At 30.9% G+C, this 27,836-nt stretch overlaps 1 protein-coding gene and 1 long non-coding RNA gene across 3 annotated transcripts; one reads left to right on the top strand and one right to left on the bottom strand.

Annotated features, from left to right (window-relative positions):
- The first annotated feature begins 908 nt into the window (after window positions 1–908).
- LOC143914793 (uncharacterized) lies at window positions 909–14,714 on the top strand. 2 transcript variants are annotated; one of them, XR_013260854.1, is made up of 6 exons: window positions 909–1,037; window positions 1,135–1,254; window positions 1,497–1,666; window positions 6,131–6,281; window positions 8,189–8,308; window positions 13,163–14,042. It is a non-coding gene; the product is annotated as an uncharacterized LOC143914793 (long non-coding RNA). The 2 variants fall into 2 exon arrangements; XR_013260853.1 differs by lacking the exon at window positions 8,189–8,308 and having other exon boundaries at window positions 13,163–14,714.
- Window positions 2,371–5,993, bottom strand: LOC143914792 (uncharacterized). Its single transcript, XM_077435138.1, has 3 exons — window positions 5,852–5,993; window positions 2,989–3,105; window positions 2,371–2,753 (listed from the first exon to the last, which is right to left on the bottom strand). Exons 1-3 carry the CDS (start codon window positions 5,982–5,984, stop codon window positions 2,485–2,487), a joined length of 519 nt encoding a protein of 172 aa, XP_077291264.1. The 5' UTR covers window positions 5,985–5,993; the 3' UTR covers window positions 2,371–2,484.
- Window positions 14,715–27,836: the final 13,122 nt, after the last annotated feature.

The raw sequence follows: 27,836 nt of genomic DNA, 5'->3' as shown, positions 1-27,836 counted from the left end.
GAATGTGAGTAGATTTAAGAGTATTGGAAGTATGTTAGATGAATTAGGATGGATGAGTATTAGAATAAGTCTAAATATTAGTACATTTTCTTTTGTTTATAAGTTAGATCATAAGTTATTACCTAAGTATTTTGATGATTATATAATAAGGAGTAGAGATAAACATAGTTTTTATACTAGAAATAAGGACAAACTAGTTGTAAGTAGAGTAAGAAAGAATAAGACGGCTGGGGGTGTTTTTCACAGGGGTGTGCTCATGTATAATGCCCTCCCTGAGTGCATCAGGTCTGCTAAAAATATGGATGCATTCCTGCGAGGTGCGAAGAGACACCTCTGTGAGGGACAGTATATATAAGTTAATTATAAATTTTAGAGTTAAGTATAATAATTAAGATGTATTTTTAAATTAGCTTGATAGCTAAAATATATATAAATAAATAAAATAAATCAACAGACATTCAATTTTATATACGTATATATATATATATATATATATATATATATATATATATATATATATATATATATAATCTTTAATGCTGCCGGTCTGACTTGGATATTGTGACCTCAAGTCAATCTTTTCCTCAGATCAGAGTTTGCCAATTTATCTGATTTGCCAAATACGCAAAAATCATCCCGGATTCGTTTATAAAATTTATTAGTTTGAAGCAATGCATTATCATCGCATGTTTGTGTTCGAAGTAGGTTATTATGTTTTGGTACTCGATATTTTCCACCAGTTTTAAAAATTACAGCAGTGTTTCGCCGTTTATTATATTAGTAATCTAATGGCGCTCGGAACGGCGTTTCCATCTGTTGCAATATTTGTATATATGAATGTTTCAATATATCTGTTTCAATATCCATCTGTTTCAATAAACGGTTGTCGGATATGTGCAACTTTCTGAGCATTGGTAGGATTAATACTGCTACCGGAATGGTGTGGAGATCGTTCCAAGTTGAAATTGGGAGAATGTTCTATTTTTCTACTCTCATATTCGATTCCCGAATAATGTTTAATGGTGATAACAGGCCCTGTAATCACCATTAAACATAGAATACAATTAATATTTATAATATGATTTTATTGAATTGTGCGATTTATCTGATACATGCAGTTATATTATTTTTCAGATAACTCGGAATAAATTGAAGATTATACGAGCGGCAAGTGTAAAAAACTTGCCTATTGTATGTAGGTGCATTCCGATGGGTCTGGTGTCTCTTCTTGTCTGGACTATTTTACCATCAACCGTAAATATGAATAACCATAAAAAACTTATTTAAAGAAAAGTGAGAACAATATGTTTGAATTTATTATTTCACTTAAAAATTGGTGAATTAATTCGAAGTTCAATTTTGAATCAACTTCACATCTTGAATACAACGTCTCTTTATACCGATATCTTCTTTGTAGTCGGATCGTATAGTCTGTAATTTTTATTTGATTCTTCTTGGTATTAAAAAAAAAACAGTATAACTTTCTTTCCTTTTAGATCAAACTTCTGTTGGAACTGTTTCAGAATATGGAGTCTAGTGTGGAATGCCATTTCTCATGCGTCGAATTAATTTCATAGCATGGAAAAGTATGAAGCCTTGTGTTCACGACTCGCTATAATGGCAAATGGAAAACCTTCTTTAATAGGTCCTTGGCTTACCACAACAGGTACTTATAAACTTTAATGTTAGATGATTCAAGTTTGCGATATTAATGTATGGAAGTATTCGACTGTAATGATTACACTGTTCGACACGAAAAATGTTTCAGAGACGGGATATGACTTTTCTTATAGATCTATGCCCAGTGAACACGAATCTGGTAATAAAAAGTGTTGATTGGCTCGAGATTCGGAGATATACGTGTTTTTTTAAATCGCGCAATTTTTCTATATCTTGGTGTTGTTCGGTCGATTTCTCAAAATCTGTTAATTTTCTGTTCAAAATGAATATTGGAATCTAAAGTCGGGTATGTTATCTTTCATTTGTAGTACTTTTCAGCTTTCAAATCTCTCTAAGTAGTCGTCCAGTTCAAATCAAAAGTCAAAATTACGTATTTTCACTTGTGATTTTTTCCCACTGTTAATACTATATTATATTGAGTATTTTCTATTGAAACATGTTTATTAGGATAGTGTTCTGGCCACACTATTTTTTGATCTCGTTTAAAAGGGTTATTTGGATGTGTGGTGAATTTTAAACCGGTAAAATTGTGACCAAAAACTTCGTATTAGTAGAGCACAAATTTGTGTTGTGTGCGCTGCATTATTGTACGCCGCATCATGTGCGTCATTGTATACAACGATATAGTGGTCACAAACTTTTTTCAATGTGTTTTTAAATAATTTTGTAATGAAATAATTAGAAGGATTTGAATTTAATAATATATTTATTGAATACGAATATGAAAAAATTTTAAGAAAATTAAAAAACATATAAAACTAAAATACATACATAAATTTTATAGGAATGTAAAAAATTATCGGTTTAGTTTGGGGCTCCGGCTGCAACCGCGTCCGTTGGATTTTCGCCACGATTCACCATCCAAATCAAAAACTTGATAATTAACCGTATATTTTGTAGTATCGTGTTTAACATTATTTCAACCATTAATATCATTTTAATGATCTGAAATAGTTTAATTATCACATGTAGCGGTTTCATATTGTACATTATCACGATAACAGCAATCACGATAACATCAATCACGATAACAGCAATCACGATAATTACGATAATCACGATAACATCAATACCTAGAATAAACATTAAACGAAACGTTCAATAAAAAAATCATTATTACTAGTAACCGCTATATAAAACTTTCCTAGGATACTATATATATATATATATATATATATATATATATATATATATATATATATATATTATTTTTTTTTTTTTCCATCTTTCGACTTTCCGTCTGACCCAGACCCGTATGTATGTATCGACATACATATACATATATACAAAAGTATAGCAGAATTATACCTAAATCGTTGGTTGATGTTGGCGTTGTTGGTGTTTGCGTTGTTTTCATTGCATTTTCCTTGTATTGTTTTTGCTTTTGATAATCTTCACGAAACATCATTTGCAGCTGCAACCCTTCTAAAATATTCAACAAAAATCAATTAATGAAATATTATATTCTATTTACATAATTAGCCTTCCATGGAATTTTAGAAAGAGAGAGGTATACGTTTAAATTATTCAAAAAAGCTAAGTGATGGTGTGATTAGTAAAGTAACTAATATTAATCATTACCGTGAACTTTCCTTAAACATTAGTTGTTTATTTTAAACGCGACGAAAAATTACAAATTAAATAAAAAGTACAACTCAGCAACGCAATAAAGCTTTACATTTGATACAACCATTATATTTAACTTTACATACATATATACCTTTTGCTTCTGACGAAATGTTATTCATAATTGAACTAATACTTCCACTAAAAAGCTTTTTTGTTTCTCGAGGTAAAACTTACTTGTCAATATTTTTACTTCATCTATGCATGTACATACGTACTAGGGTTTCTGACCCGGGTCGACCCGGGACAGACATTCCCGGGAAATCACTGAACTTTTGTTGTCCCGTGTCCCGGAAATTTTTATCTTGAATCCCGGGAATTGGTTTTAAAAAAATCTTGAAAACATACAACATTTTCACGACTGCATGAAGGGAAATAATAAATCAAATACACAAAGAATCGTAAAATATTCTCAAAAATTAAAATCGAAGAAAGAAACTGATTTTTTTAACACGAAATTTAAATAATTCTGATTTTATTATTAAAACATTATTTAAATGTTGCCATAAAAGCGAATGTACATATATCCTACGGTGAAACGATTATGAAACGAGTATATCCTTCTTGTATTGACGATTCCACAATGGAAGTAACGCTTTTAAATTCGGATGAAGTTGAAACAATTGTGTGTTTGACGATGAGTGAAGAATTAAATAAGGAGTTATCATACTTGACTTTAAAAAATAAAATAAAATATACATGCTGACAGGAGAAAAAAACCGTTAATTTAAAAAAAAATGTTTTCGTCTCTTATAACAATAATACAAACTTCGACCGAAACTGAAAGAGTTATTTCCATTGCTGGAAATTTTTGTAGCAAATCTAGAATTAGAGTTTCGGATCCTCATTTAAATATTTTAGTATTCTTAAGACGCTACTTTAAATAAGTTTACTTTTATAATTACCTTTTTTCGAGTTAATAGATATATTATGTATTGTTTTGTAAATAAATAAATATTTTTTTATTAATAAAAAATATTAAATTGAAAAAAAAAAAGTTTTTTTACATGTGTCCCGGGATCCCGGGAATCCCGGGAACGATCCCGGGGTCCGTCCCGTGTCCCGGGAATAGAAAAAGTCCGGGAAATCAGAAACCCTAGTACGTACATATGTAGTTACAATAGATAAAGTTTTGTGATCATGCTAAAATTCGAACTCGAGATTTGGACTAATTCCAACTCAGAATCGATCACTGATCATGAATTTCATAATCTAGAAAAATGTGTATGTCTGTGCGTATGTGTTTCTGTTTGTGTATTTTGGGGATATTTTGAGCACTGTTCGTCCAATCGAACTGAAACTTTAGTATCGGTTATTAAAATTCTTATCGATACGATGTTAGTTTCTGTCAAATTTTAAAGTTGACCGGAAATGGTACCTCCCTCTAGAGCAGTTCTTAACCTTTTCGAAGTCACGGTGCACTTTTGATTATTCGAAAAAATGTTGGTGCACCAGAATTTTAAGGTTAAAAAACATATGCGGATATAATTTAATTTACCACAAATTATATAACAGTTAAAGAAAAAAATAATTAAAGAAAATATGTATCTATATGCATATGTATCTATATTCCGAAAATATGTATCTATATGTGAAAAAAAAATTTGTCAGTGGTTGTCAAAAAAATTGGTTTTTTCTTTGAACACTAGTGTTAACGTCATTTATGTAATTAGAAATATCTGCCATATATGCCATTTTAGCACAAAAATCATCATTCTGAAGACATTTTACACAATCACCCATTTCATATACCTTCATTTCGGAAAACGATTATCAATTCATTCTTAAGTTCTATGAATCGGCATAAAACATTACCCCTAGATAACCACCTGACTTCAGTGTGAATAAAAATAAAATATTCCTTAGACGTAGCGTCTATAGAAATGCAAAGCGTTTTAAAAATGCGTGTTTTTAAAGGTCTCGATTTGATGAAATTTACCATATTTACAAGGTTTTAGTTCTGCTGGTAATGTGTACGGAACTAGAGATTATCCATGTAAAAAACAATGCGTAGATATAATATTAGGGTTTCTAGTCTTTGCAAGGGTAAAAAATCCTTTAAATGAGCCAACCACTGACGGAGCACCATCCGTACAAATTCCTACATACATATACATAACTCCCATGAAATTTTAAATTGTTTTAAATATGAAGAAATAGAATCAAAAAGATCTTGTCCTGTCGTTCGCTCGATAAGTTCTTTACAGCATACATAGATATTGTTTTCATTTATGAAATGAACGAATCCTATATTCACTATTTCAAGATTCAAGTTAAAACCATTTTATTCGCGATGCACTTGCAACTAGCTCGGTTAAGAACCACTGCAATCTAGAGAATCGAGGTTTTTTTATGTTTTTCTCAGAAACCTTTTGGTTTATTGAACTGAAATTTCAATATATTTCAATAATTTCATATCTAGAAATTTAAGTTTAATACTAAGTTATATATAAAATTTGGTGGATGCTTGCCAGATTTTATATAGGTATATTTCAATATTAATTTTATATATTTCAATATTTCGATATTAAGTTTTGGATATTACCTTCACTCGGAACAAACTGCAGATTGGAGGGGCATTTCTTCTGATCTAAGCACTCAATATCTTTTGAAGGTGCTGTATCAGAAAATTGTACTAGACCAAGTAAGAGCATTAATGTTAGAAGTATAACTAACATTTCTTTGGACATCATCTGGAAATAAACATAACTATTAAGATAAACATAACAGTTCAAATAAAGCCAAAAATCTTATCACCTCATCAAATCTCAATCAAAAATCTTATCACCTCAAAAAATTCATGTAAATTGGTTGTGTATTTCAGTAATGCTGAGAACTAAGAAACTGAGTGCAATATAATATTGAAAGCAGTGGTGCATCAACGCAAAGGCGTTGGAGGTAGAAGCCTAGGGTTCCCAAATATGTATACCCAAATTTAAATTAAGAAAATAAATGAAGAAACGTTCAGATAAGAGGTAAGCTAAAGAAGCAATTAAGGTCTCAAAGAAAAATAAAATGATTTTTCCGAAAATATTGGATAATGACCATTACACATTTTTATAAAATGTATAATAGAATGTGTGAAATAGTGTCGATAAGCGTGAAATACGTATTAACTTTTCACTCGTACAATTTTCCCGAAAAATCGGTTTTGAGAAAAAAGCCAGAGTGGAAAAGGTTAAAATTGAAATTTGCACCAGTATTTTTAAAAGATTTACAACCACAACCTTTTTTTATGCCGCTGCATAAGGAATGGCGGGTTGGTGACATAATGTTTTCATATATTCATAGTCTTACAAGGTTTTAAAAGGGGTTTGTAGAATTTTTTTGCGAAATTTGCTTACAATTATCTAGTACTTGCATCTTTGCTTAGGTAATAAAAGAAGCTACTCAGATAAGAAGAATTGATTTTGATTTTTAAATGATTTTTATTATTCCGAAATTATGTTCACAATACATCTTATATGTATTTTAATAGCTACTTATCTACTGATCATTTTCTATTTTACAATTTTAATTTAATTTGGTTAGTAATCATAGTATTATATTATTTTAATGTTAATGTACAGCATAATAGGAAAAAGAGCTCAAAAACCTATTTACAATTCTTATATTTGCTCATAATACATCTAATACATAATATTAATTAAAGACTCTCTAAAGTCTATGACCTAAAGCAGATTGTGCTTAGGTAATCTGTGTTTATACCTGAAAGGTATAGACATTTTGTTGTAATGACCGAGACTCTTCACAAGTGTGTTAGTATGGTTATTAGTGATTATGTCATAGAATCTACTGGTTAGTTTGTTAGTAATGTCTGTAATAAACGGAGTATTATATATGGCATGCAGTTTTTTCAAGTTAGTATATATGGGTGTATTATACATTATTTTTGGGGATTTATTTTGTATTACTTGGTGCTAGGAAAGGTTAGTATTCGAGGCGTTATTCCATACAGGTGAAGCATAGGTAAATAATGTTAATATGAGCGCGCGATATAATTTTATTTTATTTTGAGTTGATAAAGAACTATGGCGATTAAATATTGGGTATATTGAGGATATCTTTCGTAATTCGACGTTCGAAGCTCAATATCGAATAATCTTCACATCTAGAATACAACGTCTCTTTCGACCGATATCTTCTTCGTAGTCGGATCGTATAGTCTGTAATTTTTTGACTCTCCTACAAGTATAACTTTCTTTCCTTTTGGATCAAACTTCTGTCGGAACCGTTTCGGAATATGGAGATATCCTTCAGTCCCAAATATTCTAATGTGTTTTAGGTTTGGAGCTTTTCCAATTCATGCTTCATATGTAGAGCACGGCGGACAAATTTCCAATGCCCACAAAAAATGGTTCACTATTGTCAATTACTATTGTCCTACAAAGCAAGAGAGCAAAAAAAGATTGATACGAATCACGAATTAGATTAGAAATATAAATAATAAGAACGGGATATATGTATACGAATACCTCAAGAAAAGCAGTAATGATAAAATAACCATTCCCACATATATAGATTTTTCCAAAAGTGCACATGTGCATTTTTGCTGATCTTTCGATATTAGTTATTTTACATTTTGGTGAACATATGTATAATAAATAGAGATAAAGTTACCTGTATACAATATATTGTATTTTGTGTCTTCTGTTTCGATAGATGAAAAATTTCCTGACGCTATAGCACTATAGTAATTCCGGTCTACGGTCAGAATTCGTAGACCGGAATTCGTATTTATTTTTAAAACAATATTTAATTATTTTATTTTGACCTTTTAAATTATTTCTATTTTCTTGACATTTAATGTGTACAATAATTATAGTGATTTTAAGTAACAAAAAAATGAATTTGAAAGTTTCAGCTTTGTCATGATTTTCAGTCACGCATCTATTTTGAGGTTATGTATTTGGTTGCGGTTTCATCTCGCAACCCTTTCACACCAACTGTCGTATTATGACGACAAAAGGACTGGCGTCTGGGCCTATAACCTGATGAACAGGTCGGTATATATATATATATATATATATATATATATATATATATATATATATATATATATATATATATATATATATATATATATATATATATATATATATATATATATGTAAATAGGTTTGAGGAAACGTGGTTTCAAATGAAAGCCCATAACGAATGCGAAGCACATATGTAAATATAAATTTCTTAAAGTGAGTGTTGAATGAGGCATTACAGAGAGGTGCACATATAATATAATTAATTCAGATGTCAGTTAAGTTACCTGTCGGCATAGAATATCTTTAGTTTTAAAAATTGAAAAATGTACGGCCATTTTGTATTGCGCATTTGCGCAACGTAAACGTCAAATGACAAACAATGTTGCCATAGATATCAATGATTAATCATAAATTATGATATAATTATTTTTTTCTTCGATCAGACTATTGAGTGAATAAAAGAGCATTTTGAAAAAATTAAACCACGTGCGGCACGACAATTGCGTTTTAGCCTATAGGCTAAAACTTTACGTTTGCTACTTAGAATATTTCTTAGCTTAATTAACTTTTCTAGTCAATTTTTTAGTATAAATGTGTACATATATATTCAGCATATACCTTAAAATTCAGTCTCGAGTCTATGTGAATGTTATGAACTATTTCAATAATTTTATCACGAATCTTAACTTCATTAAATAAATTTTACTCTTATTATTTCACTAATAGGTTATATAATGATTGTTAAGATTATAATTCTGATATATGTATGTACGTATGTACATACATATGTACGAACGTGTTATGGCCAAATTTTTAAACGTGTTACTCCTGACAGTTCTCTCCCTGCCTTGATTTTATATACATATAGGATCCGGATGTGAAGGATTCCAAGTGAAACGCAGATTAAGTCAGAACTATGTATTTATTAACACATGTCTTCGGGCTTGTTCTCCAACAAGTGACCATAACAACACGCATCCGGTCTTTCCCATGCATACCACACACACTTTATCCCAGCTTGACCAACCATACCTACGGCTCGTTTAAAAATCATTCCTACATTTCGGTCATTCCTGACTGTCATTCGCCCTCGGATGACATTCTTCGTCTTTTATATTTTTACAGCATTTCATCTCACATTCTTTTACATTTCATCTTCCACTCTATACAATGTATCATCTTACATTCTTTTAAAACATTTCCTCTATCATCCTCAACAATGTTTAATCTTCCATTCCATAAAATCATCTTATATTCTTCTAAACATGCTTTCAATTGTCACAATTACAATTTACATCACAATTACAATCATCATCACAATTACATTTCAATACACTTATACATCAATCATTTTACAATTTACACAACAATTACAATCATCATCACAACTACATTTCAATACACTGATACATCAATCATTTTACAATTTACATAACAATTACAATTATAACAAATTAATCGTTACACATTTCACTACAAATCAATTTTTACATTTCAACACAATTCAATCTTCAATAAAGTTACACATCACAATCATCACAACTAAAATTTAAAATTATTTCAAGCAATACAAAACAGAAAGGTATCACAATTACAATTTAAAATTATTACAAGCAATACAAAACATTAAAATCAATACCTTTACAATGACAAGTTAAATCTTTACATCGGAAACAATCACATCTTAAAACATTACTAGAATTAGCAATACAACAATAAAATCAATACCTTTACAATGACAGGTTAAATCTTTACATCGGAAACAATCACATTTTAAAACATTACTAGAATTAGCAATAAAACATTAAAATCAATACCTTTACAATGACAAAAGTTAAATCTTTACATCGGAAACAATCACATTTTAAAACATTACTAGAATTACATTTCAATACAGTTATCTTATATTCTTCTAAGCATGTAACCAAATTAAAACATTAGTCAATGTACCAAGCACTTCCCAAAAAATACTAGAATAAGCAATAAAACATTACACTTTTCAATCATCAAATTACAAGTAAGGCTTAACTAAAAACCCTCCAGGTCTTTCACTTATTCTCTAATTCACAAACGCACACTTAACTTCCATCGGTACAACTTAAATACTATCCAATGCCCTTAAATACTATCCTTGACCATCCGATGAATCTGCCGTCACCCCACAGATTTTCTGCTAGTAATTTACCATAAATGAAGTCAACACATATTGGTTCTGGCTCACTGATACATCCAGTCAGTCTTTTCTCAATCCATGGTTCTATTTTCTTTTCCCTTGAATTAACATCAATCCGACTACGACCGAGCTTGAAAGTTAATACAGTGTCTTTTGGTGTTGAAATTTTGACTGGGTCCCTTAATCCTTCTTGTGATTTAGCCATATCTTTCTCTTTGTCTTTATGTTTCTCCTTTTCTTTATTCTCATCTTCAGAATTCTTCAAATGACTATAATCCTTAGATCCTTTTCCAAATTGATCATCGGGTGGTTCATCTGTATTTGAAAATGATATGTCTCCGTAATCCAAAAGTCTTTTTCTGTGCAAACCATCACTGTTCACACTTACATCGGCCATGTTTACATCTCCATCAGCCATGTTCGCATCGTCCTCTTGTATTGGAATACTGACTGGTTCTCTTATTTCTTCTTGTGATTTAGTCATATCTGTTTCACCCGTGTCTAGTCGCACTGAAGAAGCGTCTAAAGTAGTTTGAGACGGCGATGCTGCAGGCTGTGTACCATTTGACATCTTTGGTGTTTCACCGGCCCCACTCGAATCGGAGTCAATGGGCTCTGCTTGAGCAAGCATTTCTCGTTCTTCAAAGACGAGCTCTTCGTCATCCCACTGGAACTCTTCTATCAGCTTCTGCTTAAGGATAGTCCATGATCTAATTATCCCTTCTGAATCCAGGAACATTCTCGCTGTTCCTACGTAATATACTCTCCCGTAGACCAGTTGCTGCAGGGGCGTCCAGTGGAAGAACTTCGCAAATTCTTCCATGTGCTCAATCCACTGGCTGATTGGCACACCGCCGATCCCCTTAAACCGTGGCGCGTAAGTCTCGAATTTGTCTCTGTCAAAATATGGCACTTCGTCTTCTTCTTCTTCTTCATCCTCGTCGTCATCATCTTCGTCTAAGTCCGCGAACCTCTGTATCTCCACGACAGTTAGCCGACGTACAACTGACGCTGACAATGGCGTTATCGTCTTGGATATCATCATTGTTGTGTGGCGTGTTCGCTGTCGCGACGTCACCCACGTCACAGGCTTCGCCTTTATGCTCGTATGCGTTCTCGTCATCGCGCGCGCGTCCTAACCTCAACTGTCAAAACTCCGCGTCGTCGTCTGACCGCACCTGGCTGTCACTGAAATGTCTTCAGGCATCCCGGACGAGCCCCCAAATATAGGATCCGGATGTGAAGGATTCCAAGTGAAACGCAGATTAAGTCAGAACTATGTATTTATTAACACATGTCTTCGGGCTTGTTCTCCAACAAGTGACCATAACAACACGCATCCGGTCTTTCCCATGCATACCACACACACTTTATCCCAGCTTGACCAACCATACCTACGGCTCGTTTAAAAATCATTCCTACATACATATATTTTTAAGATTATTATTATATTTATTTTACGAACCTTTTATCATACTTTATTTTATTACTATTCAACCACATCGTTTTTGTTTAATTCACATTTAGCGCTAATTTATTTTCACACAACCTATAACTTACATAATTCAATTATTTATTTAAAATATTAGACATCACATAGAAAAATAAGAAAAATAAAATGATTTTTCCGAAAATATTGGATAATGACCATTATACATTTTTATAAAATGTATAATAGAATGTGTGAAATAGTGTCGATACGCGTGAAATACATATAAACTTCTCACTCGTAAAATTTTCACGAAAAATCGGTTTTGAGAAAAAAAGCCAGAGTGTAAAAGGTTAAAATTTAAATTTATACCAGTATTTTTAAAAGATTTACAACCATACCTTTTTTTATGCCTCTGCATAAGAAATGGCGTCTGTGACTAATGTTTTCATATATCCATACTCTTACAAGGTTTTAAAAGGGGTTTGTAGTATTTTATCTAGTACTTGCACCTTTGCTTAGATAATAAAAGAAGCCACTCAGATACATCTTATATCTATTTTAATAGCTACTGATCTACTGATCATTTTCTATTTTAAAAATTTAATTTAATTTGGTTAGTAATCATAGTATTATATTATTCTAATGTTAATGTACAGCATAATAGGATGAAGAGCTCAAAAATCTAAATTCGATGACCTAAAGCAGATTGTGTTTAGGAAATCGATGTTTATACCTGAAGGGTATAGACATTTTGTTGTAATCACCGAGACTCTTTACAGGTGTGTTAGTATGGTTATTAGTGATTCTGTAATAGAATCTACTGGTTAGTTTGTTTGTAATGTCAGTGACTAACGGAATATTATTGATGGCGTGCAGTTTTTTCAGATTAGTATATATGGATGTGTATAAACTATTTTTAGGGATTTATTTTGTATTATTTGGAGGTTGGAAGGGTTAGTATTGGAGGCTTTATTCCATACAGATGCAGCATAGGTTAATAATGGTAATATGAGTGCGTGATATGATTTTATTTTATATTGAGTTCAAACAAAAAAATAAGAATAAAAAAGATACAAGAATAAAATGGATGTAAAAACAAAATAGACACAGAAAAGGTAAAATTTGTTACAAATAAATCAATATATTATACAATAATAGAACACATTTACGATTTCAAATTAAACAATCTCTCAACTAGATCAGCATATTTTAGATAAAACAAATCCAAGATAATAGAAATCTGGTTGGAATGTTTTATGCCTCTTCCAACAGGTGATGAAGCCATCAAACCGATACGTGCCACAGGAGAGGAGATCAAACTGCGGCATCTCATGTACCTACATACCTGAATTGGCTGGCAACATTGAAGCTCAATTCTGCAAGAAATTTAGAATTGCTCATGAATATTAAATATGTATATGAAACAGTTAAAAATGTTAAGCAGTAAGTATTTGATAGTTCGTGTATTTTGTATAATTCGTTCACTCGAATTAACATGTAAATTATAGAAATTAATGAAAAATTAAACTGACTTTATATACCAAAGTTACGTGACGTGTTATTAAATTAACGAATGGTTGTTCAACGTGACGCATTAATTATGGCTGTCGTTTAAGTGACTTATTGATCCGAGATAGACTGTTTATAAAACGTTAAATATCTAATCTCACATGAAAAAGCAAAGCTATTTGTGTATTCGCATACATACATATTATATTTATATTTGGGAAGCGACGTATAAGTATCATAGCACGTTTGAGCAACTTCATATACAATCAATATTATATATGGTGAGAAATTTATTCGGTAACCGAAACGCTTTTTCAGACGACATGTCCTCTATGCGTGTGTCGGTTTAAAATAAAATAAAAGGAGTCTGGGAAAATTTCCATGAAAGTTCGCAGAGGGAAAAGTCTCTAATAAGGAAAGTGAAAGCTTGAAAATGCTCAGATTTTCCGCTTACTTGTTTTTACTCGCTGTGTATAATATTATGTGCTGAGCGGAAGGGAAAAAAGAGCCATGCATAATTTATACAATGTTGTTTTGTTACATTCACACATGCGAGTTTGATGGCAAAATTTGCATTGTCAAAAAGTGGACCAAGACCTAACGAATCGACGCTGCTTGCTTCTTTAGTGGAATATACACATGTAAATAAAAATTTAAACTGAATTTCCGAACGGCTGTTACAAAAATGGATCTTTTTTAGGCAGGTTTGTCAGCTAAGTCATGAAATAGTGCACTGTGTAAATTGAAAACTGTCAAATTCGATAACTGTCAATGGAAATCCACAGGAAATACGGCATCTCGCTTTGTCCAAAATTGTTTTGCGTGCCTTTGGCGATATAGATAAATCTAAGGAATTAATTTTGTTAAGATATGATATGATATAAAGCCGATCTATATGAAAGTGAGATCTGAAATACAAACGTCAAACTTTTTGGCCAAAGAACAAATACCGCTTCGGCCATATCAATTTTATAAAACAATATATTTATCATTATAAAAACCTTAGCCTTAAAAAAACTTATATATCAAATAAATATATCATATAAATTTCACATATACAATCTAAATATACGTGTTGACATTTGCTCGTATTGTTTTCAAATTAATTAAAATGTTACTATTGGCATTTAATCTTTTATATCACAATTTGAAAGTGTGTTTAGTAAATATCGCTTTCAATTGGAAGCAGAAATATATATTTCAAAAATTCATGTAAAATTTATTAAATTTTGTGAACGGTAAGAACATTTAATTCATAATAAATAAAATTTATTATAATTGTATGTATTTATGTTAAATAAATAACTTGTTATGTAATAAATGTTTAATTTACATTGATTAATTAAGGTTTTCATACAAGCCCAGGATTGTAAAATTGCATTATTTTCAATTATATGTATGTATAATGTACGTTTCATTTTCTTAAAATATTTGATGATTTAAATAGCTTTAACGACAAAAAAAAAATTGGGGTGTGACCAACCCATGACTTTATCTATGTAGTATCACTTCGTGATTACGAAGTATGCAATTCCACAATAACGCATGCGATTGCCGTTCCCGTTCTCGTTCCCGTTCCCATTCCCATTCCTGTTCCCGTTCTCGTTCTCGTTCCCGTTCCCATTTGTCGGAAAAACGCAGGCAGCGAACACATTTAAAATTATTCAATTATTTGTTTATTTTACCCTAAAAACATTTGAAATTATTGCGTTGCAATGCCACTCATTCCCGTTTTTCCCATTTCCATTCCTGTTTTTGGCCAATTTTTTTCACAGGAAGCTTCCGGACATGCATACAATAAATCCTGAAAGTTCCATCGTTCCATCGTCCAATAACACATGCAATTCCCGTCCCCGTTTCCGTTTCTCGATGCGTTTCGATAAGTGAATGTTTCAGTTTCAAATTAATCTTTAAAACAAGGCTTCGCTCGGTATTTGTAATATAAACCGCTTAAACATGACTAATCTAATAGTAAAAAAATATATATTTTTTAATTTTTTTTTTTAATTTTTAAAAATTTTTGTTTTAATAAAATGTTTACTATTCGATTAATCATGTTTATGCGGTTTATATTACAAATACCGAGCGAAGCCGGGTAATACAGCTAGTTCTTAATAATCAAATTAAATTATAGTAAAGTATAGGAACGCATACGTGACAGACAGACAAACATTGATTTATATAGATTTTTTATTTTTTTTTATTTTTATTTTTTTATTTATTTATTCATATACATATATTTACAGGATATAATGTTTATTACAAAGTTGGACATGTATTCCTTATCAGATAAGAGTAGCTCTTGTGCCTGATAAGGGAGCTACGATTCTATTATAAATTCTTAAAATCTATTATAATATTTTTTATATAAAAATTACATTAAAATTTTTCAGTGCAAGTTTTTTTTGAAAAAGTATTTAATTTGTTTTACTTGTTCTGTTTGGTTAACAATACAGCGCAATTCAGAAGGGAGATTATTATAGTTATTTATGGCTTGGAAAATATAATGGTTTTGCATTTGTGTTGTTTTAAAATTTGGTGTGATAAATTGGTTTCCATTTCTCATTAGTTTATAAAATTCTTGATATTCTTTGTTATTTTTTTCTTTACACATTTTTATAATGGAAGCTTGCTTAAATATGTCATCGATATTTGGTACTGGAAATAGTTTAAAAAGCGATTTTGTCGAGAAAGTAGAGTTTTTTTTAAGTATTACTTTTATAATAATTTTTTGCGAAACTTTTACTGAATTTAGATTGCTTTTGTAGGATCCTCCCCAACCTATAATTCCATAGATAAGCAGAGAGTGGACAAGGGCATAATACACATTTTTTATTATTTTCACATTTAAAATATTTCTTAACCTAACAAATATATATATACATTTCCTTATTCTCTTTACTAGCTCTGTAATATGGCTTGTCCATTTCATGTTTTGATCAATGATAACACCGAGATATTTAATTTCAGAAGAAGAGTTGATTACAGTACAAACAGGATCATGTAGTTTACAGTTTACATAGTCACATTTTTCATCATGGATTGTAATATTAACTTTTTCTATAGGTATTTTTTGTAATGAGAATAATATATATGTTGTTTTTTTGCATTAAGTGTAAGTAGGTTATTATCAAACCATGATTTCAAAGTATTAATATCTTCATTTGCAAGTTTGTTAACTATTTCCCAAGTTTGGCCTTTTACTAATAATACAGTATCATCTGCATAAGAGATTAAATCACCCTTTATTTTCTGTTGGAAAATGTCATTTACATATATTAGAAAAAGTAATGGTCCGAGGACCGTGCCTTGAGGAATGCCAAATATACTTGTAAGTGGTGTACTATATTTGTTTGATTTAATTTTACAATTTGAGGTCTGTCTGTTAAATAGCTTTCTATCCATTTAAGGGCTATGAGGTCAATGCCATTTTCTTTTAATTTTAATACAAGTTTTTTATGGGAAATGCTGTCAAATGCTTTTTTTAAGTCAATGAAAATTCCTATACATTTATTTGATTTGTCTAAGGTACTCTGGATAATACATGAAATTTTTGCAATGGCATCTTGGGTACTTTTTCCCTCTGTGAATCCGAATTGATTTTCATTTATGATCGAGTTATTTTTTATAAACAGAGTTAGTCTTTTTTTAGCAATTTTTTCAAAAATTTTCGATATGTTTGATAAGAGTGAAATAGGTCTATAATTAGAAATATCCTCTGGGTTACCAGATTTATATACTGGAATAATTATGGTTTTTTTATATGTGTTCGGGAAAATTCCCGTTTTAAAGCTATTGTTTATAATATGAGAGATTGGTGTAGAAACGTAATTTTTAATTATTTTTAGTGTTTTTACGGAGAGACCATCAAAACCCGAAGCAGAGCCACCTCGCATATTTGATATAATTTGTACTATTTCAGACGGATTGGTTGGTTCGAAGAGATCTATTTTAGTTTCTATGTTCGCAGTTTTTTAAATATATTTTTTTTTTTACAGTAATTTTACAGATATGTAGGATTGTTATGAGTGGTACGTAATGTCAGGTTGGTATGAGTGGTACGTAATGTATTTGTACGTTGGCAATGCGTGGGCGCAAGTTGGTTGCTAACGTAAACACTTCCTTAACTACCCACTGGCGCTTCATACTTTCCCGTCGATAAAATCGTAATTACGAATATTATTAGTATTAAGAGGTTTTTTCCCTTTTTATTTTCACAGTAATCTTTCCAGACATGCATACAATAAATCCTGAAAGTTTCATCGTAATCGGTTCTTTGGTTTAGGAGCCTATTCGAGACAGACAGACAGACAAACAGACAAACATTGATTTTTATATATATATATATATATATATATATATATATATATATATATATATATATATATATATATATATATATAGATTTAGATTTATTATTTACATTGTTTTTTTTTTAATACAAAAAAGAAATTGGTAGTTATAATGCGTAGGTATGCTTACTACTTGTATTAATAAACATTATAATATGCAGAGCGTGTGTGCGAGATGCAATAGAAGTCATCTGGTCGGAAAATGTGCGTTGGGAAAATCGTAAAAGTGAAATACAAACTCGCGACTGCTGCGGTTGTAAAAATGGAAATATCGCTTTCATTTTCACTCGATTTTCCGAAACAATCCGGCAAAAATTCGACTTCTCCGCGTATTTGTGTTGTATTGTATACAAATATTTGGCGAAGGAAAATTCAATATCGTCACGAAGACAATCATACTTCCGACTTTTCTCCGGCCGTCGAAATTTTCTCCGATCATCATTGAGCCAAATTATATACTTTGCTGTTGAGTGACAGCTGAATTTGATTTAATTTCATGATTCATAAAGTTAAGAAGAATATTCATAATGAAAAATAATAACGATATAATGTATATAAGTTATACGAATTGTGTTGATTATTTATGGAGCAAAATTTATCATATTAAGTCTAATCATTATTATAGTTCTGTATTGTTTATTTCTATAATTTTCTTGCTTTTTAATCGATTTAAATATTTTATACATATTTTACAGTTAAAGTGTATATTACAGTTGTAATATACTATGACTAGTTATGATATATTCCACGTAATTTGATTCATATGGCGAATTACATTCCATCTGGTTAAAATATATTACAACTGAAAATACATTTCAACTATAAGTTAGTACCAAGTAAGATGCAGATGTTAGGTTTTCGTGAAAATGTCATTCGACTAGTAAATTCAGTTGGAAAGTCACTTTTTTTTTAATTTGAACATTCTTAGAGTTATCGTAATACGATACTAATTACCTATATTCTTAATTCCAAGCAAATATTATCGCATTATTGAATTCTAAAGCATTCATAAAAACATCAGAGCTGTCAAAACTCAACTGTTATGTATTACAACTGGCGCACATTGTTGGAAGTGTATTTGCGCTTGTAGAGATATACTTTACAAGAATAGCATTCGAATATAAATGACCTCAAACGCCAGTTGAAAAATATATTAAAGGGTATTCAGAGGTAAGGGGAGTCGAGTCGAGGTACAAGAAAACAATTTGGTAGGTTTCAGATCTCTAATAGATGCTCTTCTGGTGGTAGCCGGTTTTCAAATTAATCTTGAGACCAACCCGCCGGCTTTTATATAGGTTTTGTAAGTCGCGCGGGTTTGGTCGTTTAGTTGAGCTCGCTCATTGGTCGGTGAGCCGAGCTCTCCGATTGGTCGATGAGTCGGACTCTCTGATTAGACGATGAGTGCCGCGTGCTAATTGGGCAGCGTGCACGAATCGTCCTATCTTTACACAACAATATTACAACTGAAAATACGCTTCGACTACAGCTTTTCAGTTTCATTGGCATTTTTTTTGGCAGCGTAGAAACAGTATGAAGCAGCTTGTAAGTTTTACCTTGACCGTGCTTGACCTCTCTCTCACACATATCCCAGTTTTTGTTAGATTTAAGCCGCAAAAGACTTACCGCTTTAATAAAGACATGCTCTAATTATATTTTTTTCATTTTTCCCCAAAATATTTGGTTCATAATATATCAGAACGGATCTCGGCTATTTTACGATGTTTTATAGACGAAAGAGTGAATGATGAATTTGCGTTATGCTTTGTCTTACTCGTAAAGTTTATGGTGGAGTTGTATGTAATAAAAAAAAAATACAAAACACGGCATACTTAAGCATTATATTATATATCATACTATCCAGTTTCGACGACGACAAATTTTCGAAGTGACCTCATAAAACATCGAGGGTGTATAAATAATATCAGGTATAAGGGGTACTTAGGGGTTAAAATTAATCGGAAAACTTTTAATGATGCCAGTGAACTTTTTTTTCGACAAACGCGTAGACACGGGTTTGACGCGGGTATTTTTCTCGAGAGTGTGACGTGTATGTGTATTTGGACCATTTTTATTTTATTTCGTGCCGTAAATTAATTGGCCGCGCCAAAAATAACAATGTGGATAAGAATTTCAAAAAATGTATACTTGACATAATACATACTACCGGTAGCAAACTGATACTTGATGATGTTCTGTTAGTTTAGTGAAATTCCTGCCCGACAAAATATTCTGATCTGATTCTGATCTGATTTTGAACCAATTCCACTCTTCAGGTCACTTTGATTTGATGTCTATACCCTTCAGGTATAAACACAGATTACCTAAACACAATCTGCTTTAGGTCATCGAATTTAGAGAGTATTTAATTAATATTATGTATAAGATGTATTATGAGCATTTATAAGAATTGTAAATAGGTTTTTGACCTTTTTCTACTATGCTGTACATAACATTAGAATAATATAATACTATGATTACTAAACAAATTAAATTAAAATTGTAAAATAGAAAATGATCAGTAGATCAGTAGCTATTAAAATAGATATAAGATGTATTGTGAACATAATTTCGTAATAATAAAAAGCATTTAAAAATCAAAAAATCCTCTTAAATAAGTTTCCCAGGATCGAGACACATTTGATCCAAAATTTAAGATCAGAAATAGAGGTTGAAAAATTATGTCAAAATCTATTGTAGTATTGTTACTATACATTTACATACATAAAAAATGATTAGCTCGTTTACTTTGGTATAAGATAAAAATATATTTACAAATTATATTGAATTTTGCTATGGTGATGCTTCGAGGGTAGTAGGATAAATTCTATATATAATAATAATAGGCTTTGCAATTGATTGATTCGCAGTGTGTGAGTTCACTGTGCTTTTTGATCATAGGAAAACGTATCTGAAGCGATTTAGCAGTCGTAAAATTAGGGCTAGAGTGAAAATGATGAAAGCGTTAGTACAAATTTATGGATAATAACGATCGAGTGTTTATTAAAGGTTGTTCTCGGAGACTTTATTTGTATACTCTGTCGTTGTCGGGATCAAAACTGCAATGTCAGGAGACAACGTCTCGGGAAAAGTGTAATTTAGTGCGGGTAATGTGCGAAACGAAAGCCAGAAGCTTTTTTGCGACGTTGGTTTGTTTGAGGAGACGTAGCGTGGTCGAAATTAAATTGTAAAAACACATCTCGCGCGCAAATTTTCCTCGAATTTCCCGGCAACAGACGACGTGCATAATGGGTAATATCGGTGGAAACGGGACGAACAATCCGGCAGACGAGACGGAGGGAATTTCGTGAAAATTCCCGAACGGAAAAGTGTCGGGAAAGTCGACGGAAAACTGGCCACGCCACGTCGACGCAACTTCAACAGAATAAATTTAGACGGACGAATCGAATTATGCAAATGAAGATTTTAATGATAATGTAAAGGTATAGTTATAAAAAATTATGATAGCACGTAATGAATGACATAATTTATATTAATTGTAGGAACTGTCATAGTGATCATCCTAAGATGAGTTTCAAGACATTTTTTTAATCTTATTATTAAAATACATATTTTATTTTGTTGATATACATAATATATACCCGATGCTCTTTCCTGGCTAATTATAAACAATTATACGGTATCATAGAGTGGGTAGCATTTTATAATATCAGCAAATTCGAAATGATTATAAACTTGGAATTTCGAGCTTATGAGTTTATAGTATTGTGTTATATTTTATTTTATTTTATTTTATTAATTGAAAAATCAACAGACAGGATGTACAGAGATAGGTATAAAAAAAACAAAAAGTAAATAAATAATATATGTAACATCCGAGTCCAATAATAGATTTTTACAAAAATGAAAAAGATAAATATAAGGAAAACAAATTAAAAAGTAAAGAATAAAGGCATGACAAAATATGTAGTACATTGCATAATTAAACTATAGTATTAAAATATTTGGAAAAGGTTATAAGATAGAATATAAGAAGAAATTGAAATTTACAAATATAAAAAACAAATGAAAAAGGTAAATACAAATTATAGTTAATAGTTTATAATATTGTAATATATAACACAATATTAATAGTTTATAATATTGTGTTATATATTAACTTATATTTTAAGGTTATTGGTAATTGTTTTTAAGTTATTTATGTATGCATGTTTGAGCTGGTGATCGTTTCATAAATGTGCTCAATTTTTTTTTACTTATTAAATATACTTTATTAAAAATATAGATTATGAGGCCTTCAGTGGGGACTTTAATTTATTCGGAAAATAAAAAAAATGTAATTTAGAGACCAAAATAGAGACCATTATTTTAAGTCAAACTTAAAATTCGATACGAATTCAAACATGGATATACAATATATGTGCACTAAGCCATCGATATACTTACATATGTATATATATATATATATATATATATATATATATATATATATATATTATAATTTCGTACAAAATTGATTGAAGATTCTCCGCATACAAAATATTGAATCTTTGACAGGGGAAATAACATTTTACTACGACAGATGACAAAACCGTCAAAAATTTAAGAAACTGTGATTGAAATCAACGACATTTAAATAAGACGTCAAGAAATGAGTCCATTCCTACCGGTAACATAATATATGTTGAATCTTAATTAAATAATATAGCAAAATTTCTATAGTTAAAATATATACATATACATACATATGGCTTAGCCAGCAGTATGGCTTAATGGTAGCGTGTATGTTTAGCACCAAGTCATCAGTGGGTTTGATCCGCCTTAGATTTGGGGGCATTTGTGACTCCAAATCGATCGTTTCTTATCATAGTTTGCCAATTTTATCTGATCATTGTTGAAACGGTTCCTCAAAATTGGCAAAAATCATCATCTTTCTTGTTGTCACAAATCTTCTGTATTTATTGTGTGTATAGTTTGTAAAAATTATGTACAAAATCAAAATCCATAGATGTCCCAATGGATTAATTATGTAATTAATTAATTAATTCATTGTTATTTCGTGTTCTTCAGCTTCTGGAAATACAGTGATTTATGTAATAAAAAAAATGCTGCATTGTTTGTAATTAATTGTCCAGGAAGGCGCATTGGGGTCTTCCTGTCAAGCCTTCCTGGTATATATGTATATATGTAAAATAAATAAAATATGTATCTTAAGATGTTTGCGCTTAAAATTATCAAATACATTGGCCTTCACTTTCCTGAAAAAGAATTGACTTTTTTCTAGTATTCTATTATAATAAGTACAAGTATTTGATTTCATCATAAATCACATTCGTAAAGAAGAATCTCAAAGACGTGTAAGTAATTGCGTATAAATCAAATAATAACGATTTATTATACACATTATACATACATTGAATATCACATTTTATTTGAAGATGTAATATAATGTTGTTTGAATTTATCAAAATGCGACGTCGCGTCGTTCGCATAAGTAGAAATTGAGATTTATATCATAAATATCACATTATAAAACCAAATCCAAAGTTTATCCACGAAAAAGACATACTTTTAAAATACGGAGAAATTTTCTACCACTCTTCAAAAGTTTTTAATTGATATGATGTGTTAAAAAACTTTTCGATTTCTTTGAAGTGTTTCTTCTCCGCGTCGAGAATAATTTTTCCGAATCAAACGAGAGAAAATTTCAAGGAATAATTTTTAAATTTAAATGTATAAACAGATCAAATATACCTCCTACACAGTGTTGTCTAATGAACATAAGCAATGTCTTGATATTAACACTGATGTATATATACTCGTATGTGTGTATTTAGTGATACAAAAGTAATACGTTTTTAATTTTCCTATGGCACCACACTGATAAATACAATTTAAACGTATATATGTACATCTTATGTATATGTACAATAGTTATAGCTATCGCATGCTTCATAGTTTCATTAGATGATAAAATAGTAGAAGTAGTAAATGATTATCTATATTTAGGCCAAATAATAGACGTGTCTGGTAGTAAAGAAGAAGAAATAAATAGACTTATGAAATTAGGATGGAGTGCATTTGGATGAGTGAATGTTGTTTTTAAATCAAAAATGCCAATTTGCCCGAAGAAAATGTGTTTTGCCAGTGATGACGAATGGATATGAAACTTGGACATAGAACGCCAAGTTGCTACACAAAGTCCAATGCACTCAAAGAATTATGGAACGTTGTATGCTCGGTATATCGAGGAAAGACAGGGAGCGGAATACGTGGTATGACAAGGATAGTGGATTGAGTAAAAAGGTTAAAATGGCAATAGGAGGGCCATGTGACTAGAAGAATGGACGAAAGATGGACAAACGAAGTGCTAGAGTGATATCCCAGAGAATGCAAAAGAGTAAAAGGAAGACCGCAGGGAAGATGGGTAGACGAAATTAGGGAAATGTATGGAGTGAGATGGTTGAAAGTCGCGCAAAATTGAGAGGCCTTCATCCAGCAGTGGATGGCATGTGGATGATGATTATGACATATACATATATTCGAGACAATGCGAAAGGGTAAAAGGAAGTCCGCAGAAAAGATGGGTGGAGGAAATTAGGAAAATGTGTGGGGTGAGATGGATGAGAGTTGCGCAAAACAGAGACGAGTGGAAGCGTGTTGGAGAGAACTTCATCCAGTGAGTGGTTGTAGACGATGATGATGATGATATATAAATATTTTAAAGCATTGACATGTATAATCAAAATTTATTGCTTGATGCATAGGTTGTTTTAATACTATTCTAAAATTAATGAAGAATACCTTAAAATCGAATGACCAAAGTGAATTGCAAAAAAAAAATATTTAAAAAATATGAAGTTATAAAGATTATTATTTCTATCACATATAAAAAATTTCAGCCCGATTTAGTTAGCGGTTTGTGAGATAATTTAATTCAAAAACTTAAAAAAAAAGAGGTCAACTATAAGGGGAGGTACTATTTTCAGTCAACTTAAAAATTTGAAAAAACTTTACGTCATGTCGATAAGAATTTCAGTTACATATTCTAAGTTTCAGTTTGATAGGACTAACGGTGTTAAAAAAATCCCCAAAATTCACAGACACACACACAGCCACACTGACACACACACACACACACACATTTTTTCTAGATTATGAAAACGTGATCAGTAATCGATTCTGAGTTCAAATCAGTCAAAATCTCGAATTCGAATTTTTGCATGATCACAAAACTTCATCTACTGTTACTACTACATAGATAAAGTAAAAAACATTTTTATGTATGTATGTGTATTTAGAGGTTGTGATCGAGAAATCTCGTCTCGAGATTTCTCGAGAATCCTCGAAAAATTTTGATTGTCGTTTCTCGAGAATATTTTATTGTAACATTTCGTAACAGATTCTCATTTCTCGAGAATATTTTATTATGAAAATTCGAGATTCTCGTATCTCGAGAAATCGTTTATTAGAATCTCGAAAATATCGAGAATATTCATAATTTATCACTACATGTTTTTACTCAATAAACTGACTGATTTTTATACTTGTTAACTCGCAAATGATTTTGTGAAGTATTGTAATATGTATAGATGGTCAGTATTTTTATTATTATTTGTCCGGTAAGTTATTATTCGGTCATCATATAAGTAGATATACACATGTTACAACGAAATCGGACCATTTTTAAGTTACATACATATATGTATGTGCATGTAGGTACTAGTCACTAGTGCGAAAGTATTCGGTTATGATAGCAATAAAACGCTAGTGAAAATATATTTTCACTGATAATATGAACCCACTTTACACACAGAAAACAAAGATTTTTGATTTATTATTTATTTATTCGAGTATTTGTTCCTTAGATATTAATCAATTTATAGTCAGTATTTTAATATGCATAGATGGTCAGTATTTTTATTATTTGTCCAGTCACAAAAACATGGGCAAAGCCGGGTAGCAACACTGGGAATTTTATAAAATTCTTTTTTACATATTGTTATTTTTACTATTTTAAATTACTTTTGTATATTTTTACATACCTCCTTTACGTTTCACATGGCTTTCGTGTCAGTGGTCATTTTTATCATTTATCCGATCGTTTTCATACTTTGCCATATTGCTCATTTTGGTCATCAATATACGTAAATGTATCGTCTGCCATTATTATTTTATTTTCATTTTTTTTTTATGTAATTTTACTTTTTTTTCTATTCAATGTTGTATTGTATCTCTCTATATCTTTCTTTCGTCATGTCTTTAATAAAGTTGTAAACCCCTGATATAATATTTGTACATATGTAGTGTTTGTGTCCCTTTGATTTTTGTATGTTGTCAAGTTTATATGCTAAAAAATCAATTCACTATATTAAAAAAAAAATTATACTTTCTCGAGAATTCTCGAGAATCTCGAGAAACAAAAAAAGAAAATCTCGAATTCTCGAGATTCAAATATTTCGAGAAAATAAGATTCTCAAATCTCGAGATTCATATATTCCGGGAAAAGGAGATTCGAGAATCTCGAGAAACAAAAAAAGTCGAGAAATCACAACCTCTATGTGTATTTTCCTTCATTTTATATGGAGTCGTGGCTTTTTGTCCAAAGTTGGAGTCGTTAAAAATCCAGCGCCTTCAACTCCGACTTCACATTCATATCACATTTATTTATTATTTAATAATGTTTGTTGATGCGTTTCACCAAATGCGTACATTTTATTAGTTTTATCTACATGTGTATGTATTAGTATGTACGTAAATGAAAAATTCAAAATGGTCGGAGTCGGAGTGGTGTCATTTTTACCGACTCACAGCCCTGATTTTTAAGCATCGATTCCATCAATGCATACTGAATAGTCGAGAGCGACACACGAAATGAAAGCTCGTCCGTGGTGACGAAAGAGCTTGCGCGTCAGCTGAAAGCTTTGGCAAAAGCTTCAGACTACACTTCAGTTGCACGTTGGACGTTGAACGGAGAGCTTCGAGCTTTTCAGAAAGCTCTCGCAAAAGTCTTCGCCAACTCGCGAATTAAAAATCGCAAAACTCAAACCGTCGAAACCGCAATTCATACAAGTGCTCGTAATCGCGCTCGAATTCGCACTTGAACAATCAAATTTACCAACTCAGTGTTGACATTTTGAATTGACTATAATTCATATACATATATGTGGGAAAGCTCGCTTTGTTAACAGTTAACTCTGCGTGTAAACAGTTTGTGTGATTTTCTCGTGAAAGTGTCTGCGATGATATAGAGGTGAGTTTAATACTAGACAATTAGGGAAATAATGTTTTACCTTTTTTTGTGGAAGGTTTCCGTTTGTTACGAAGATTATTGCAAATATATTGTTTTTAAAAACCATCAAAAACGACGAAAAATGGCGTTTAATAACGATCGTAATAAAGTAGATCGTATTCGGTTTATTATTTAATAATATTGAATCATATTTTGACTTCTTAAAAGACTATATAATAAATAGGGAGCTCATTCCTGGTAGACCGGCTTCCCTATTCACCGGGAAATATCCCAAATGGGACTGTATATATGTACTTTTATCGTTTTATTTTTAATAAAGCATGAAATAATTAAAAAAAATATTGATTCTTAGCTGTAAAGCTACATAGATGAAAATATTGACCTTGCTAAAGTGATTTTTGTTTGGTTAAAGTTTAAAGAGGGTTGTAAAAAAGCTGTAAATTTAAAAACACAGCCTATATTTGTATTTTTCCGCATTAAAAAATGTTTAAAATATGTACGTTTAATATATGTTGAAGACCATTCACAACAAATCATGACTTCGTTTCATTTTTTTTTATCTTTTTGTTCGAATTTGAATTTTATCATTCAAATTTTGTTAAAATCGTGAGATAAACCGTAAGCAAAAATGATAAATGTAAATTTTTAACTTTCGATACTATTTCTCAAATTGAAAAGTACCAGTAAATAAAAAAATATTATCGAATAGCCGATAAATCAGAACCCCCCCCCCCTAGTACATACTCTCTTGTGAATATTTAATTGATTTTTAAATACTTTTTATTATTCTTGATATATCTTAATGTATATTCTAATAGCTACTGATCCAGTGATCATCATGTATTTTAAATATTATTTTTCTTTTTAGTATTTA

The sequence above is a fragment of the Arctopsyche grandis genome, chromosome 7 (genome assembly GCF_051622035.1).
Source record: "Arctopsyche grandis isolate Sample6627 chromosome 7, ASM5162203v2, whole genome shotgun sequence".
Classification (NCBI taxonomy): domain Eukaryota; kingdom Metazoa; phylum Arthropoda; class Insecta; order Trichoptera; family Hydropsychidae; genus Arctopsyche; species Arctopsyche grandis.
The sequence above is the reverse complement of the archived record's forward strand: the minus strand, read 5'-3'. Positions and strand labels throughout refer to the sequence as shown.

What these genes read in the sequence shown, in the direction of transcription:
- LOC143914792 (XM_077435138.1), bottom strand. Translation starts at nt 5,984, where the DNA reads ATGTTAGTTATACTTCTAACATTAATGCTCTTACTTGGTCTAGTACAA. An exon ending in GCAGTTTGTTCCGAGTGAAG is followed by an intron (nt 3,106 to 5,851) that starts GTAATATCCAAA and finishes TGAATATTTTAG; the next exon opens with AAGGGTTGCAGCTGCAAATG. An exon ending in AACATCAACCAACGATTTAG is followed by an intron (nt 2,754 to 2,988) that starts GTATAATTCTGC and finishes TGTTTATTCTAG; the next exon opens with GTATTGATGTTATCGTGATT.